The 17,593-nt window shown below is 44.5% G+C and overlaps 1 protein-coding gene across 4 annotated transcripts in view; it reads right to left on the reverse strand.

Annotated features, from left to right (window-relative positions):
- Window positions 1–15,994, reverse strand: part of Lpcat2 (lysophosphatidylcholine acyltransferase 2) — a 64,347-nt gene extending 48,353 nt beyond the window's left edge. Inside the window, exons 1-4 of one of the 4 annotated variants that reach the window (XM_017601162.3) lie at window positions 15,238–15,468; window positions 7,765–7,904; window positions 2,179–2,396; window positions 806–918 (exon numbers count right to left, since the gene is read on the reverse strand). In XM_017601162.3, the coding sequence (XP_017456651.1) occupies window positions 806–918; window positions 2,179–2,396; window positions 7,765–7,904; window positions 15,238–15,318 (552 nt within the window). In that variant the 5' untranslated portion in view covers window positions 15,319–15,468. Of the gene's footprint in view, window positions 1–805; window positions 919–2,178; window positions 2,397–7,764; window positions 7,905–14,963; window positions 15,162–15,237; window positions 15,469–15,684 lie in introns of those variants that run through there. The other 3 variants (XM_039097419.2, NM_001271344.1, XM_039097421.2) reach the window with 3 other exon arrangements.
- Between the last annotated feature and the right edge of the window lie 1,599 nt (window positions 15,995–17,593).

The following is a 17,593-nucleotide window of genomic DNA, read 5'->3' on the forward strand; positions in this document are numbered from 1 at the left end:
GCTCCAAGGTTTGAATTGTTCCATAGTCTCCTCCCTCTGAGTGGCTGTCAGTCAGGCCTTGAGGATCCCAAACCAGACCACTTTACCCCTGGTCAGAGAAAAAGATCTGCAAAATGAGAAAAACGATCTGAAATCTGCCTCTCTGCTGTCTTCTTGCCTACTAATTCTAGACATACTTCTTGGATCCAAAGAGGAAAATCTAACTTTTGCAGATGTCACCTCAGTCATTTTTGTAAGGGTTCTTACAGGCCTCGGTTTCTCAAGGGTGCGTGTGCTTGAGCATATGGATGCTACCATGCTAGTGATCCTGTTTCCATGAGAGGAGAAATAGAGGGTGTTTTCTGGACTCAACCCTGTGTTATGTGGTATGCCATACCCTCTTTTAACCCTAAAAGGGCTCCCCGGGGAAGGGAGCCAGGAGACGGCTTAGTATAACACGGTTTTATAGGCTATTTTGATACGCCCTTGAATGGAAAACTATTTAAATATGATTCAGAAAAAACGATACGCTTAGAATATTTTCCGTCAAGTGAGTTAAATTATGTAAAATATTCGTTGCATTTAATAGGAGTTAAAAGTCGGCATTAGAGAGCCATTTTTTTATTACCCAAAGACAACATCTGACAAACGAAAGTATCAGAACATGTGGGAACAGAGCCTTCTGCACACTAACTGGCTTTATTCTGCATCTGTCAGGCTGCAGACACGTGGCATGGAGAGCTCGCTCTCTGCGGACCCAAATGAGAACACCTACGGACAAGCACAAGCTCTCAGTATACACGAGTGACCAGCCACCGAGCCTTACCTGGGGCCACTCCCCGCCTGACATTGCTCGCTTTTTTATTTCGTTGATCGTGTTTTTTCGGGAATCCGGATCAACACGGGATACCAAAACCGGCTGCAAAGCCCGTAACAGTCCTGGAAGACAAAAGGCCATACCCAAGTCATTGTTGTTAAAGCTACCAAGGCATTCACACTGGATAAACTGAAATGATGTTTTACAAGCGAATGAAAATGCTAGCGAATCTAAAAGAAGAAGCCTTTTAAAACCCCAGATTCGGTGTTTTCTAGTTAGCTTCTGATTTCAAACGCAGAGCTGGGTATCCCTACATGGATTCTACAGAAGTTAGTGGAAAGAATGGGGGGGAGGGCAGGGGGTGTGGAGGGGGTCGGAGCAAACGTCTTCTCCCTTAACGGATGCTCAGCTGTCCATCGAAGCTTCAAAATCAGTCTTGTTTGGTTTCAGATCATGTACATGAGTGGAGGGCAATCATGACTGATTTTACTAAAATCCTTCTGAATAGGTCACCTCCTATCGCATGAAAAGCCGTCTTCCGGTACTCTGCAATGGAAATGTTTGGCGGGGAAAAGCCACGTTGCACACAGCCCAGTAAGTTGCCCACTGGAGAAAAGTGTCTTCGCTCATTGACGGAGCTCCAAGGATTCCTAGTCTTTCTCGGGGACACCAGCAGGCAACCTCGCGCCCGTTCTCTCGGCGCTTGGTGTGAGCTGTAACCTTGGGACAACCCGGAGCAGTTACTTGGAGACTGATTCCACCGGGAGACATGGAAATGTCTGGCAGGAAAAACATTTCAGTCGCTTCATTATTTTTTATGGCAGGAAGCACTCATTGTTCCACATCATAATTCTCAAAGACTTACACAAACGTCCCTCAGGGAACCATAGGGACGCAATAATTTAGAAAGCAGAGCTGGGGGGGAGGAGGCTTGGCACATTTATCAGCCCAAAACCATAAAAAGAGGTTCGGGAAGTAACATGTGACCGGTGGGTTTTTTTTTTCCCCAGACTCGCTTTTAAAAAATAAGTGGTTTTAAAATCTGATTCTCCTCGTGACACATATAGGAACACGAAGATAGGATGGCGCGGCACGGTGATAAGGGAAAGTCTCCTGAGAGCCCAAAAGCTAAAGACGAGGGGAAAGGAAAAGACCTCCTCTACTCATTTGAAGAAAAGGAAGTAAGTTTAAAATATTTTAAAGTTTTATTTTTTTTAACCGGCTGGGTTAACAGTGTTAGATCATTGCCCTGCATGTACAAGACTATGAGTTTAACCCCCAGGAATGAAAGTAATAAGCATAGAGAAAATGCCTCTATATGATTCTTTCCACTTAATGTAGGCCCATGATAACACTTTAGCTGTTACCGTTCAGATACTTACTGCCAACCAGAGGGGTCTGGGCGTTCTCATTCCGTGACACCAGAGAGGGCAGCCCCGCTACTACACAGGCAATTCCATCGAAGAACGTGGAGTGAGGAGCAACGACAAAAATGGGCGCCTCCAGAGGGCTAGCCACCTTTCCTTTCACGGTAACCCTAAACCCCATGGAGAAGAACATGGCACGACCCAGGAACTTCAAGGCGGGCTGAGTGATCTTCCTTTGAAAGCAACAATGGAAAAAGACGTTTCTTAGCTTCGCTTTATGCTAAAGCACAGAAGGGGAACCAAAACAGATCAGAGCTTCACAGGGGAGAGGAAGAGCCTGTCAGAACTATCGGCAGCTGTCAACTGGACACACGTGGAAGGAGGCAGCCTCAGCTGAGGAGCTGCCCTCATCGGATGGCCCGTGGGTGTGTACGTCCGTGGGTTACTTCCTTTATCAGTAATTGGCGTTGAGACCCAGCCCAGGCCCTGTGGCAGCTGAGCCTGGCCTGTGAGAAGGTAACCAAACCTGAACCGAGGGAGCAAGCCAGTCAGTGTCAGTGAGCAGTGCTCCCTCATGATCCCCTGACTCCAAGGCCTTGTCCTGAGTTCCCCGCCCGGCCTGACTTCCACGATCAATAAGATTAGAATTTGGGAGTTCTAAGGTGAAACAAACCCTTTCTTCTCCACACTGGTGCTGGTCAGTGTTTATCATCAAGACAACAGAAAGCAAATTTGAACAGGAGCTGAACAGGGAACTCCTCTGGATTGGCAGACTGTTCCAAGCGTCCCATGTATATTAATATTTTTAAGTCTCAGTCTATCCTTGTAAAATTCCTATTATTATTATCAGCCTCATTTTAAAACTTACTCTTTATGCTATCTATATATACATGTTTGTCTGTAAGAGTGCATATCCTAGAGTGTACATTTCATAGTCAGGGGAAAGCTTGTAGGAGTCAGGTCTTTCCCTCTACTATGTGATCCGGAGGATTGAACTCAGGTTGTTAGGCTTGGCAGCAAGGATCCTGACCAGTGTGCCATCTTGCCGACTGTTTTAACCTCAGTATTTACATTTACATTTAATTTTATTTCTCTGTATCTCTGTGTTTGCCACAGGCATATGGGTGACCAAGAGGCCAAAAGAGGGTATTGGAACTAGAGCTACGAGTGGCTGTCATCTACCTGATGTTTGTTGCTGTAAAATTATAAAAATGGCTGTCTTTTATCCCGCACTAGGTCTGGCACTACAGTACCCCAAGACATCTGCTGGATATCTCAATTCTCAGTCAGCAAAGCCTCTCACCCGCTTTGCTCCATCCCATATCACACTGCCGATGGCTACTCTTCTGAGTCTGGCAGCAATCTCTCTACCCATCTAGTTCTCAAGGCAGGTTGCCACCATGCCAGACACACGCATACAACCACATACTCTCTTGAATTCAATTAAATCGCCACATGAAAGAACACACAACACAGTAACCTCTGGTCTAATTGATAAGATTTTATTGCCCACCTAGACATACAAACCCCTGTACACATCCATCCCTTAAGAATATTCATAACAACCTGTAAATGTGCTGAGAGGAATCTTAACGTCAGCCTTCATGTTCTCCCGGCTGCTTCTCCCTCTCCTCCCCTCCTTTGCTCCCACCTATTCCCCTTCTCTAAAACTTTTCTCCCGCCCATCCTTCCTTCTCGTCCAATGACAGGCCTCGTTCTATCGTACACCTGCCTTCACCTGTATGACATCATCCTACAGATGCTGGTAATGGAGCCTGATCTCCAGTCCTCTACAAGGGCAGCAAGCACTCTTAACCCCTGGGCCAGCTCTCCTTAACCTCATTTTGAAGATGAGAGAACAGAGACAGAGTAAGGATTTGTCCAGAGATACTTGGATCATAAATGACTCCATTATTCTGCAAGCTTGAAACAATCAAAATGAATCTTCAAACTACAGCCCACAGGGAGACAACCGACACTGGTACTGGCCTCAGAAAGCAGTCATCCTTGGGAATACATGCCTCTTACGTAACGAAGATGTTACTGTCTACCCGAACACTTCACAAGTCTCGTGGACTAATTCTTAGAGACAAATCAGATATCACCAAGCACCTCCAGAAGGAAACAGACCGACACACAGCCGCTGAACTTGGATACGCAAGCAATTTAGAAGGTTTCCAGATATCCTATCATTAAAAGTAATTATCTGTGCTGGCTAGGTGGTTCGGCTGGTAAGTAAATGCTTTGCCACTGAGCTCAATGACGCGAACTGAATATCTGGGATGGACACAGTAGAGAGAGAGAGAGACAACTACAACCTCTGAACGTGTACAATGGTGTATGTGCACCTGCATACACACATATACTCATGAAATAATGTTTAAAAAAAGATTATTATCACGCCGTGCAAAGAACTGTGTTGGATATATGGGACTTATAAAGTTCATTCCCTTACCTGATAAGCTTAAATAACCGAGCATCAAAAATATTCTCATAGATATTTAGATTCCTAAGCACGGAATGGATACGACAAACATATGTTCTAAAGTGCGCAGACACGGCATGACTTGAAATCAGAACAGTTGTGAGTAGCCCAACCAGACCTTCACAAAACTGGTTCCATTAATCCCCCCTCACAGAGAGGTGAGAGCATCCACAAGACACCAGAGCAAAGCCCTGCATGAAAGGGGCAGGCTCGCTAGTGGCTCACGTATAGATCCTTCCCTCCAGATATATAAGCAAAAAGAAATAGCTGGGGTAGAAGTGGGGTTTATACCCTTTCTTTGGTTCTCTAGAACCCCTTAAGTGTTTGTGTAGGTTAACCCCTTGTGTACCCTCCTGTAAGCACCCCAGCTAAACTTACTGGTTCACCCTGCCAGACTTGGGTGGGATCATTTCTTTGGGCTGTCATCAGTGTCCGATCTGAATGAATAGACAATTGTTCACATCTCTACTAAAAAAAAAAAAAAAAAAAAAAAAAGAACAAAAACAAAAACAAAAAAAAAAAAAAAACAATACAGCTCTTCACGGAAAGTAAAATAAAATGTATGCAGTCATCCCTCAGGAATTGTGGAGAAAAGACTCCACACCCAGCCTTGAAACAGTCGTGTCCTTGAATGCTCAAAATCTTTTAGCAAATGCTCTCTAACAATTGCATAAAAGCTGTATACACGGACCTGCAGACTTAATAACTCATATAATACAAACGATATGAAAATGTTCAGTAGAGATACTATCCTTTTTCTATATTTAGAACAGACTCCTAAATATATAGCACCTATGAGGTATTGAAAAGAACTTTTTAAAACCGAGGTTCTATTTTTCTTAACCAGGGAAAAGCTTCTAGTAACTAGCCACCGAGGAAGGTTCTGTGGTGCTGGCCTCACAGGAGGGAGACTCAGAAAGCCAGAGTGCTTTCCAGGGGCCACAGGGAGGTGGCGACTTCTTCCTCCTTTAGTGCAGAGGTGAGTGCTGTGTGCTCTAGGAACACAAAGTACATCTCCATGTTTCCATACTTTATTTCTTAACTACGGTGTGGCAGCTTGTTTATAAATACATTTTAAGAAGCCACACCCCTTCATGGCTTCTATTTAAATATTTTTTTTTCAAAGTTCCAGGGGGAAAGAGCTGTGGGAGCCTGGAGGTCTGAGTTTGAGCTCCAGAAAACACTTAAAAGGCAGACGCAATGGTACCCATCTGCGATCTGAGCACCTCTTCGGAGGGATGGGGGTGAGCAGTGAGCCTCTTAGCATGGAGTATGCTGTCTAGTGGGAGAAACAAGAAAGTGGGCCTCAAAACAAGGGGAAAGTTGAAACTCCACTCCCAAGCATCCTCTAAGCGACAGCCATGTGCTATGGCGCAGTACACATATGCACATGCACATTCATGCATGCACCCACACGTGTTTTTAAAATGTGAATAGCTAAACGTCTTGGGATAACATAATAACTTCAAAATGACGTGTATGCAAGGAAACAGATATGGATTTCACCAAGGGCAGTAAAGCTTTTCTACAACACAAGCAGTAAAAGATCGAAAAGAACACATTTCTAATTTTTCTTTTTCCTTTTTTTTTTTTTTGTTCTGGATTCTTCAGCTATCCCACCCCCAGATTTTTTTGGTGAGCCAGTAACTATAAAACCAAAGAAAGAATCTAAAAGAATTGTGGAAAGCAGCCCGTGAAGTGCTACTTTATAGTGTGCACCCTATAAAACAAAGAAGTACAATTCGCAAGGACCGAGTTTTCTCCAGGGGGCACTGCCAGCCCTTCTCCCACTTCAAAACAGCTTTGTTTTTGAGAGTCACATTTGTTCGCTGGAACAGAAACCGAGAGCAAACTGCATGCTTCTATAAAGGGCGTAGAACAGTAGCTCTCTTGATAAATCATGAAGACATGTCTGAATTGGAGATTTGCATAGAAAGAACACATCCATACATAGGGGGAAAAAAAGCAAGTGAATGAACACCATGCACCAGTTCTGGGAGCTCGTCAACATCCTAAAGTAAATGTGTGGATTTGCAGCCTGTTGGAACCCACGAAATGCAAATTAGGTTTATCTACACTGTGGACAGATGGCAATAATTTGATCCTGCCGAACATTAGTAACTACTACCAGCAATTTTATTTGTTCTTGCTCAATCCGTTCTCTAGAACCTTCCCAATTAAATGATTCTAGAAGTCTTAGAAAAGCAGTTCTGCTTGCCTCAGTACTAGCATTGGAAAAATGCTGTTTTAAGCGATAATAAAAGTGAATGTTAATCATAGTATAATGAATAAAAATAGCCTAATCTGTCCACTTAATACATTACCTCGGGGAACAAAAACTAATGTAGAAACAAGTAATGTGAGAGACGAAAAGGAAGGCAATTATTTTATAGCTATAAGGTTCCAGAAATAACAGGATATGTTAGGCTCACTGCCTCGGTGTGTCACAAGGCCCAGTACAAGCAACCTGAAGGGAAGGAAGATTTGTCTTAGCTCATGGCTTTAGGGGTTTGGGCTTATAACAAACAATTTTGTTCTGAGGACCATGGTGCAGTGCCGGAACTTCAAAGCTGTGGGAACAGGGCAATAGCTACCCATCTACTTCACTGTGCACAGGAAACAGAAAGGAAACGCACAAAGGGGCTAACCCCTCCTTCTCCAGGACACACTCCTACTGACCTAATTACTCCACCTAGGCTAGGCCCCTCCAGATTTTCACCACCTCCTAATAACGCCACCACATTATGAATCCATCAAGAGGCTAATCCTTTGATTAGGGCACAGCCCTCAAAATACGGTCCCTCCTACCCAAAACCCATCAGCTGCCAATAAAGCTTCTAATACACAAAGCTATTGGAGACATTTCATGTTCAAACACACCACAGGGACTCTTCCAGAGAGGCTCAGAGAGCAAAATGCTTTAACATTAATTAATTATACGTAGAGCTCAATATCAGCAAAGTGCTCCAGTGTGCAAGTGTCTGCATAAATCAAGGCCATTTGCATGCAAGGAACAAATATAAAGCGTTAAATCTGAGGAGGAGTATGCTAAAACCACTGGTCACTGGGGACAGTTACATTGAGTTGGGTAATATCTGGACATGATTATCACTTACCTCCTCCAATCGCTTATTGGATGGGTCAGCTTTTTAGGGCAGCATACTGTTGAGATTACAGCAAAGGGCCATGCCAGCAGCAAAACTAATCCAACCAGTAAAGCACGGACTGGAAGCAGAATAATTCCAAGGAGAATCATCTGCAAATCAAAGTTGACAAAAAAAAAAAAAAAAAAGACAAATGGACGCTATTTAAATACAATACCGCCAAACACAAAAGGATAATAGAAACATTTTGGCTTCCTGTCTGTACTCAAGGGTGAATTAATTAAATGTTGCCATGTATGAGACTGAGATATAAACACACACACACACACACACACACACACACACGATAGGACATTTGATCTCAAAGAGCTACGTCTAGCAGAACATGGTGGCACACACCTCTAATCCCTGCATTCTCCTCCCAGAAGAAGTAGACAAATCGATAAAACATCTATAGTTCGAAACAAACCTGGCCTACATAGTGAGTTCAGGGTCAGCCAGGGGATACATTACAAGACCCTGTCTCAAAAAACCAAAACAACAACAACAACAACAAAAACCAGAAACAAAAAGCAAAAGCAAAAATAAAAAAAAAAAAAGTAACATCAATAATAAAGGCAAAAGAAGCAGTGAGAGAACCATGGGACGACTTGCTCTGTGTGTCAGTGGGGTGACGTGGGGAGATAGAGGATGCTGGGAGAAAAAGGAAAGGTGAGCCTGACTTAGCAGCCAGGACAGGAGAAAGTGGGAGAAAGTGGTAGCCTGACCAGTCCTGCAAAAGAAGCAGGTGCTCCTGGGTGCTTGGTCCTACAGACTTGAGAGACTAAGGCAGGGGGAGCGAGTGCAAGGCTGCCCAAGCTACAAAGTGAAGGGAAGTGGAGCTTAACACCTCAGGGAGAGTGCTTGCCTCACAGGCTCAAGCATCAGTGTGGTCTGAGCATAGCTAACCACAAAGGGAACAGAGGATAGTCAGGCAAGACTGATAGCCTGTTTCCCAAGAGCTACAGAGAGAAGGGTAGGAGCAGTAGTCTCAGGGAAGGGACTGCACTGCTTCCAAGGCCTGCCAATTCTGTGTAACTAAGCAATAAGGAAGTGGGGGAGAGACTAAAAGTTAAAAATAAGTAAGAATAAAGAGTCTAAGAATAAGAACAGCAAGTCATAAGTAAATGTTGACTGTGTGTCAGGCGCATGACGCACGGTGATTCATTTAGCTCTTAAGAGCCTAAGTTGCTTTACATGCAAAGAACGCCATGGAGGGATAAATTCAATAGCAATAAATCAACAGAAGGGGAAATAAACTTATTTACAAAGCCTTTGCTTCTAATCCTTACACGATCCTGCCTTTCAAGTGAACGGTTATGTATAATACCAATTTTTTTTTTTATAAATTACATTACAGAGACAGTGCAGTCTGTCTTCTGTTTCTATTGGCCCCCTACAGGAATCTGAACATCATTAAATAACTTACATAAATTCCCCAACTATTCTAGTTCCTCTGCTTGTCTTAGTTTTTGTAATTTTCAAGTAGGACTTCAAGTGGTGGTTTCTTTTGAAGATATTCTAGATCCTCTGCATCCCCACATTAGTTTAGAAGTAATTCCTCAGTGTTCTCCCCCTCCCCCTCCTCCCTCTCCCTCTCCACCTCTCCTCTCTCCGCCCCCTCTCTTACACACACACACACACACACACACACACACACAGACATGTGTATAGGATTTTTGTTGAGACGTAATCTGGAAGGAATCGTCATACTAGTAATACTGTGTTTTCCAGTTCACAAACATGCTACATCCACTCACATGTCCTAATTTCTCACAGCTCTATTCTGTTGCTGTCAGTATAGTGACCAGACACGGTTTTGGTTAAACATGCTTCTAAGTAATCAATATCATTTACTGTTACTACAGATAGGATTAGCTAATTTTATTTCTTTTTTTTTTAAGATTTATTTATTTATTATATATAAGTACACTGTAGCTGTCTTCAGATACACCAGAAGAGGGCATCGGATCTCTTTACAGATGGTTGTGAGCCACCATGTGGTTGCTGGGAATTGAACTCATGACCTCTGGAAGAGCAGTCGGGTGCTCTTAACCTCTGAGCCATATCTCCAGCCCCCCTAATTTTATTTCTTAATTGCCTGATGCTTAGTGTAAATACAAAATTGATTTAATTTCTAAATATGAGAATTTTTCAAGTATCAGACTTAGGTATCCATTCACTCACTCACTCACTCATTCATTCACTCACTCACTCATTCATTCATTCACTCACTCATTCATTCACTCATTCACTCACTCATTCATTCATTCACTCATTCATTCACTCACTCACTCATTCACTCACTCATTCATTCATTCACTCACTCATTCATTCATTCACTCATTCATTCACTCATTCATTCACTCATTCATTCACTCACTCATTCATTCATTCACTCATTCATTGAGATAGGATAGCTGTATGTAACTCAGCTGGCTTTGAACTTGCTACGTGGACCAGTTTAACCTTGAATCCACAGGTTTCTGCCTGCTTCCTGAACGTTGGAAATAAATGTGTGCACTACTATGCCCAGTCTGTGTTTATTTCTAATATAATCTGTTACAGTCAGCAAACATACTCTGTTACATATCAATCTTTTGACATTTTCAAGACTTCTTTTCTGCCAGTGACTGGTCTATTTTGGAAAGGACTTGGAATCCTGAAGTTGCAGGAGAAGGTATCCTTACAAATGACAGTTTAGTAAAGATGGTGAGAACTGTTTTTTAACTCTCATACTTTGACAACCATCTCCGGTCTGGTCTTTTCTATCAAGTACTAAGGAGTGAGTGTGAGCATCCTCAGAGCAGCTTGCTCGCTCGCTCGCTCGCTTGTTACTAGCTCAGGTCTTTGTTATGCCTACATTGCTGGAATAGCTCCTTAGCTATGCTGTCTTGAAACGTCGGCCAGCAGTTGCTCAGAGGGCGACAGTATACACATTTAACACGTGACAACTCAGAATTAAAACTATGCCACTTCACATGCACTGTAGAAAATGCAGGGCAATTCTGCCCTTTCCAAACTGTGGTGTATTTTATTTACACCCGCATATATGTAAACTCAAAAAAAAAAAAATACTGCCAGACTTCTTTTCACCAAATCATCACATTTTATAGCTCTCAGATTAGATTAAGGTGAAGATAATGAGTTTCGTTTACTGATTTCCAAGTCTCCTTCCCAATAGTCTTCACTCTTTCCTGTGTGTCCACGTTTCTAGCTAGAGAATATGACACCATGTTTCTACTCCTGGAAAAATGTTCTTTGCCTCTCTCTCTCTCTCTCTCTCTCTCTCTCTCTAATTACACCTACTCACTTGTGTGCTCACGTGTGCGTGTGTGCTGCTGCACCTGTGTGGATGTCAGAGTCAGATCTGTCTACCACATCGGTCCCGGGAAACCTAACTTAGGTTGTCAGACTCAGCAGCGAAACCTTTTATCTGTGGAGCCATCATCCAGTTTGTTTGCTTTCGTTTGTCTGTTTGCAGTGAGGATCGAACCCAAGGCCTCAAGCAGGATGGCGCTGTAGCGCCAGTGAGCTATACCTCTCCAATCCCCATTTACTGTCTGCTTTGGTTTGGTTTGGTTATTTTGGTTTTGGCTTTTGAGACAGGGACACACACACACTCTCTCTCTCTCTCTCTCTCTCTCTCTCTCTCTCTCTCTCTCCCTCTCCCTCTCCCTCTTCCTCTCCCTCTCCCTCTCCCTCTCCCTCTCCCTCTCCACAGCCTTGGCTGTCCTGGAGATCTACCTGTCTCTAACTCCTGAGTGCTGGGATTAAAAAGGCACGCACCACCAGGCCCAGACTCATTTATCATCCCTTACATGCAGTTCTTATAACAACTCTCACCATTTTTCCTTCTAAGACTATCTTCACTTTCTTTCAAGCTCCAAATATTTTTATATCACATTCATCTGACTGTCTCCCGTCTATTTTTGCACACACACACACACACACACACACACACACACACACATACACACATATATATAATATATATATATATATATATATATATGGGAGCTTATATGATACAGCGTATGTGTGGAGGTCAAAGGGTACCTTGTGGGAATTAGTCTTCTGTGTCCACTGGGTGGATCTTGGAGATGAACCTGGGCTCTCTGGTGTGGTGTTAGCATCTTTACACAATGAGCCATCTTTCTAGCCTCCTCATTGGCTACTAACTTCCAGATTGACTTGTCTTTCTTAAGGAGTTCTAGTAGTTATTTTTACCTCCTTTGGATACTATACCCTTACCAGATATATTATATACAAACATTTTTCCTCAAAACTTTTAGGCTATCGCTTTAATTTCTCCCCCTCGTTTTACATCTGTGTGCATTCAGTGTGTGAGCTTGTCTGCATGCTTGCTTTGTGCTCACTGGAGGTGGGGGTGGGGAGCCTTTGAAAGCCTAAAGTGACTGCTCGATGTCTTTCTCAATCCCTTCCCACTCTAATCACTGGGGCAGGGTCCCTTATTGAAGCACAGCTCACCGATTTAGGATATTCTAATTGGCCAGTTTTCCCCAGGGATCATGTTTCTGCCTTATTAGAGCTAGGATTATAGGCAGCCACCACGTTTGCTTGCCCTGCTTTTCTTAAGGGTTCCAGAAACCCAAACTCAGGCTCTCCTGTTTGTGTGACAAGAGCTTTACTCGCCGCAAGATCGCCTTGGATCCCTCTTCAATACAGTGGGAACATCTTAAAGCACAAAGAATTCAATTTCACAATACTATTTATCTATTTCTCATATGGCTCCCTCTCCCCACCCCGCCCTGTGAGAGTGTGTGTGTGTGTGTGTGTGTGTGCGCGCGCGCGAGCACGCGCTTATGCTTTTATTGTCTATCTACAAAACGAATGACTAATCCATGCTCATTAGGATTTACACCTATATTCTCTCTTAACACTTTCATTATTTTACCACACGTGCATATTTTCTCTATTTAGTTCTTTTATGAGCTAAAGCTGTTCTACATCAGGTGAACTTAATTCTCTTGTACACGCTAATCCATCTATCCCAGACCACTTATTGGAAAGACACGTCTTACTCCATTGGATTGCTCCTAGCACTCTTGTAGAAAAATCAACGGCCAGAGATCTGTGTTTGTTTCTGGACCCAGTTTTCTCCCATGGATGCGTTATTCGGGGACTTCTTTAATTCTGTGAAGTTTACTTTCTTTGTCATGTGTGGCTACTTTAATCTCTGATCAATTTGACTAACAGTCAGTTAACGCATACAGGAATCTCCTTTCGTGTAGAAACCTCAGTTTCCCAGTACTTTCAAGGGAAGTACTTGCATTCTGGGGTACATGTCAAGGCAGGCGGCAGTTCAAAACTGCCTGAGCCTTAGATCCCTTCTCGTACAGAGCCTCAAGGCCAATCAGAGATGAGACACCAGGGCCTTCTTGGATCTTTCCAGAACACACGCACACCATCTCTCTTGTGTTCCCTGCTGCGTGTCGAGAGATTGGTATTTACTCTAGTATACACAACAAACAAACATTTTTATGTGAACAGATAATCCCATCAATCGCCACTGGTCATTTTAGTTCTAAACTCTTTTGCAACAATAGAAATTAGGTTATATTTTTCCTTAAACAGTGGCTAGAGATGGCTCAGCAGTTAAGAGCATTTGACTGCTCTTCCAGAGGACCCAGGTTCAATTCCCAGGACCCACATGGCCACTCGCAACTTTCTGTAACTCCAGTTCCAGGGGGAAATGATACCTTTGTACAGATATACATCCGGGCAAAACACCAATGTATATAAAATAAAAATGGATAAATCATTTTTAAAAGGCATAGAGGAGAAAGGATGAGTGTAAGCCTTAAGCCCTATGATGAAATGCGGAAGTGACAACAGTCCTTGGAGGACAACAATCAAAATCCAATACTAAACCAGGTCTGAACCAAGTATATTACCATACCTGTGCGAGAGTACATCTGCACTTTCAAGTAGATAGCATTCATGCCAAATTTTATCCACACCTATTCAAACGCTCCCTTTACCCATGCTATTCAAGCCACGGATGCATCTGTGGTATCACTGGTATTATGGATTTAAAAAAAAGAAAGGAAATGAATGCCTGTGCGGTTTAATCCAAGTAGCAACTTTTAAATAGAGTGAACCGATACAGGCATGCAGCGATTACCAATATTAAGATTGGCAAACCAGAGTACATTACGCCACGTTACCTCATTTAATTTAACTCCTTTGAAGAAGTAGCTCGATTATGAGAAACTCTAACAGCTAGAGGAGGGTGGGTGACGCAGCCAAATTTGCAGAATCTGTGAGTACTGAGTGACCAGTGCACTTTGCAGTAGATATGGTTCTCGTGGAGTTTCTAGGAAAAGCTCTTCGAGGTAATTTTTAAAGACTAATCGTCTGACTCAAGGTACAACACAAGTATTTTAAAATGCGGCTTTGAGCCTCCCTTTCAACTCTGAACCCAAACAGCCGGGGTACATTTTCACTTAAATATAAACTCATTTGTCTGGAGTTCATCTTGGAGGGTGGCATGTGTGCTTAGAAGTATTGCAAGTGATTCAAGGCATAAAGCAGAACTCTGTAAACTTACTCTCCGCATCTTTTATCTTCCTCTCTCAGATATGTCTTCAACCAGATCCCTATCACTACTCTCTAACACCCTCTACCACCATCAACCCCCTCCCAACACACACACACACACACACACACACACACACACACACGAACATGCATGCACACACGCATAGAGGGGGAGAGGGAGGGGGAGGGGGTGGGGAGAGGGGGAGGGAGAGAGAGAGAGGGAGAGAGAGAGAGCGAACTCTGTGCTTAACATGCTTCCTCTACAGAGGTCACAAGTCTTAGAGCACTATATAGAAAAATGCAAAAATAAACACTGCCTCAATGCAAAAATTATGAGACCGGCAGGGAGACATCGACACTTCTCCCCTGCAGACAAGACAACCACTGTTCTCATCCATCTTTCTCCTTCTCCAATCACTAACCTCACCAAAGAGGAAGTCAAAAAGTGAACTTACTAATGCTAAAAGATGCCCTTTCCGAGATAAAGACAACCGACTTCGTGGCCATTTCTAATAGCAGCTACCTTCGTCATGTCATCTTTGAATCTAGAAAAGGCGCTGTGTGAAGGCCGACTCAAAAGAAAAGAAAAAGAAGAAAAGGAAATCTACCTTCATGGGTCTCCCAGGTTTGTCTTTGCCTCAGATTTACAGCCTGGCTGTTCCTACAGAGCAAGGCTCTCTGCCTCTTCTCTTACTCCACGAGGCTCTGACTGGCTCCCCGCTTTACAAAGGGCACATAAAGGAGAGTACTCTGAAACCCTCTCATATGGTAGCTCTCAATCCTCTGCCTTCACAAACTTCCACAAGCCAAAGTGCCTACCCCATCCATCCCCAACTCAGGCAAGGAATAGGTCCCTATATGGGATCCTCCTTACTGACATGCCTTGTCTGCATCTTCTGCTTTTGTGTCAATCCATCTCACAGTGTCCTCAGTCGTCACATCCTCCTCCTGTCTGGCCATCATGACCCTTTCCAGTCGGATCCACAGCTCTTCCTTCTGCAGATGCTTTCCCTTACTCAGCCAGCCTCCCCCTTTCAGACTCACTATCTCCTCAGATGCCACCCCGGTCAGATTTCCAATTCTCCAGACAAATTCCTAGTCACACCCACTATGCCCTCAGAGTGTCAAGACTGGTGACCTCCTCCTAAGCCCTTCGGATTCGAGATCTTCTCAAACTCCTCCTCCATCAGACTAGCTATCCCCTCAGATACCTCCCCTCTCAGTCCGGATTCCCTCAAGACTGATCTTCCTCCAACCAGATGCCCTCTCCCCGAGCCTCCTCCATCGAGCACCACATGGCCTCAACCTGAGCGCGCGCCGCGCCTCTACCTGCAGCCGCCGGGCCGCACTGATCCTCGTCTGCTGGACGAAGGGATTGGGCACCGGTGGAGGGAAGAAGGACGCCTGGCGAGGTACCATGGGCGGCCGCAGCCCGGAGTCCCCGACTCCCGAACCCGGCACCGTAGCCGCCACAGCGGCCGCCTCGGCGCATCGGTTCATGATGGATTCCGGTGCCCGACCCGAGCAAAGCGAAGGACCCGAAGTGAGCGGTCGAATACAGAAGAAGAGCTCCAAGTCGAAAACTAGAGACGCCCAGCCGCAGGCGCCGCGCCGGGCTTCTGCGCAGGCGCCAGAGTCACCTAGCTTCTATTTGCCCCGCCCCCAGGAAAGCACCTCGGGCTCTGGCCCCGCCCCCTAGGAGCCTGCTTTCAGTGCACACCTCTCACCTCTCAATCTAGTAAGTAAACTAATGAATCCAGGGTGGGTAGGTTTTGTTTATCTGTGTTCAGTTTACGGAATGTCTCGTTTTTGTGTAAACCTATTTCATTTGGGGTGTGTGTATAGGTTAGAAAGAAAGCGAGCTAAGACAGGAATTAGCAGCAGGGGTAGACAATATCCCATTCAAAACGGGTTAACTTTATGAAGATGGCTGTCTTTCACAGAAATCGAACTACTATTTAAAAAAGTGGCTTCCACTGTGGATGAGGAACCTGGCTCAGAAAAAGGAAATGCTTAATACACTGGCTCCCTTTCACAATGAGGAAATACGAGGCCTGTCTCTGAACCTGTTTACGGGAGGGTAGGGGGAGACCAGGGTTGCGCAGTTGCTAGTTGGTAGAACTCTGACTAGCTAGAGTTGAAGAATGGAAATACCGAGCCGTTCATCCCTGACTAAACTGCCCTCCCAGCAGGCATTGGGGGATGGGGAGGGTGAGAAGAATCCTCCAAGCCCTAAGACAGCCGTGTGCTCAAATTTAACCACTATGACAGCCCAAATTCATCCTGCCGCATCTGGTAGTTGTGAGACCTTGGGCTAGTGACTTACCATCTCTGAGTTAGTTGCTTCCTCTAGGAGCGGGAGGGTAACTGCTACCTCATAGGGCTACATAGTAAGGATTAAAAAATTCACCGCAGTGCTCAGAGCAAAGCACTCAAGAGATGGTATGGTGGGGGAAGAAGTGAGTTCTCTCTGAATGTGTAACAGAGAACCTTCTAAATAACACTATGCCCCTGCTATTAGGTAAGCTTCTCAGCCTAGAGGCTCTTCAAATAGCCTGCCACTTTCAAGAAGGAGCTTCAAGAATCAGAACTAGTAGGCTGGACACAGGAGTAAAGGTGGTTTTGGGCCCACTGAGATCTCTCCCAGGAATTGAGTCCACGCCTCCCTCCATTACCTACCAGGGAGGTAATAGACTTCCAACCTATCAGATCTGGCATGGGCTTCTGAAACACACACACACACACACACACACACACACACACAGAGGAAAGTAGGTTTTGGGATTCATTGACAAATCTCTATGTGGGTGGTGGGGGTGGGGTGAGGAATAGAGGTGGGAGAGACTTCCACATTTATTGTGGTTGTTTAGAAATCAAGCACGTCATCCCCCTCAAATTGTGTTTCCTTCCTTCCTTCCTTCCTGCTGCTGCTGCTGCTGCTGCTGCTGCTGCTGCTGCTGCTGCTGCTGCTGCTGCTGCTGGGGTAGTGGCTGTGGCGGCTCTGGGCTGAGAATTTTATTCTTCATCATTTGGCCCAGCTCAGGCTTTGTTTCTCACTGCTCTCTGATCCCGACCAACCACTTTCCTCAGGACCCAGCTGCCTCTCCCCCGGGTAGTCTGTCAAGATGGTCCTAAAGGTCCTCAGAAGAGGAGCAGGCGTGGGTGCTGTGACTATCTGTCACAGAAATTGAACTACCATTTTAAAAGGGCGAAAGCAAACTGGCTCCCACTGTGGATG

This window comes from Rattus norvegicus, chromosome 19 (assembly GCF_036323735.1).
Source record: "Rattus norvegicus strain BN/NHsdMcwi chromosome 19, GRCr8, whole genome shotgun sequence".
Taxonomy (NCBI): Eukaryota; Metazoa; Chordata; class Mammalia; order Rodentia; family Muridae; genus Rattus; species Rattus norvegicus.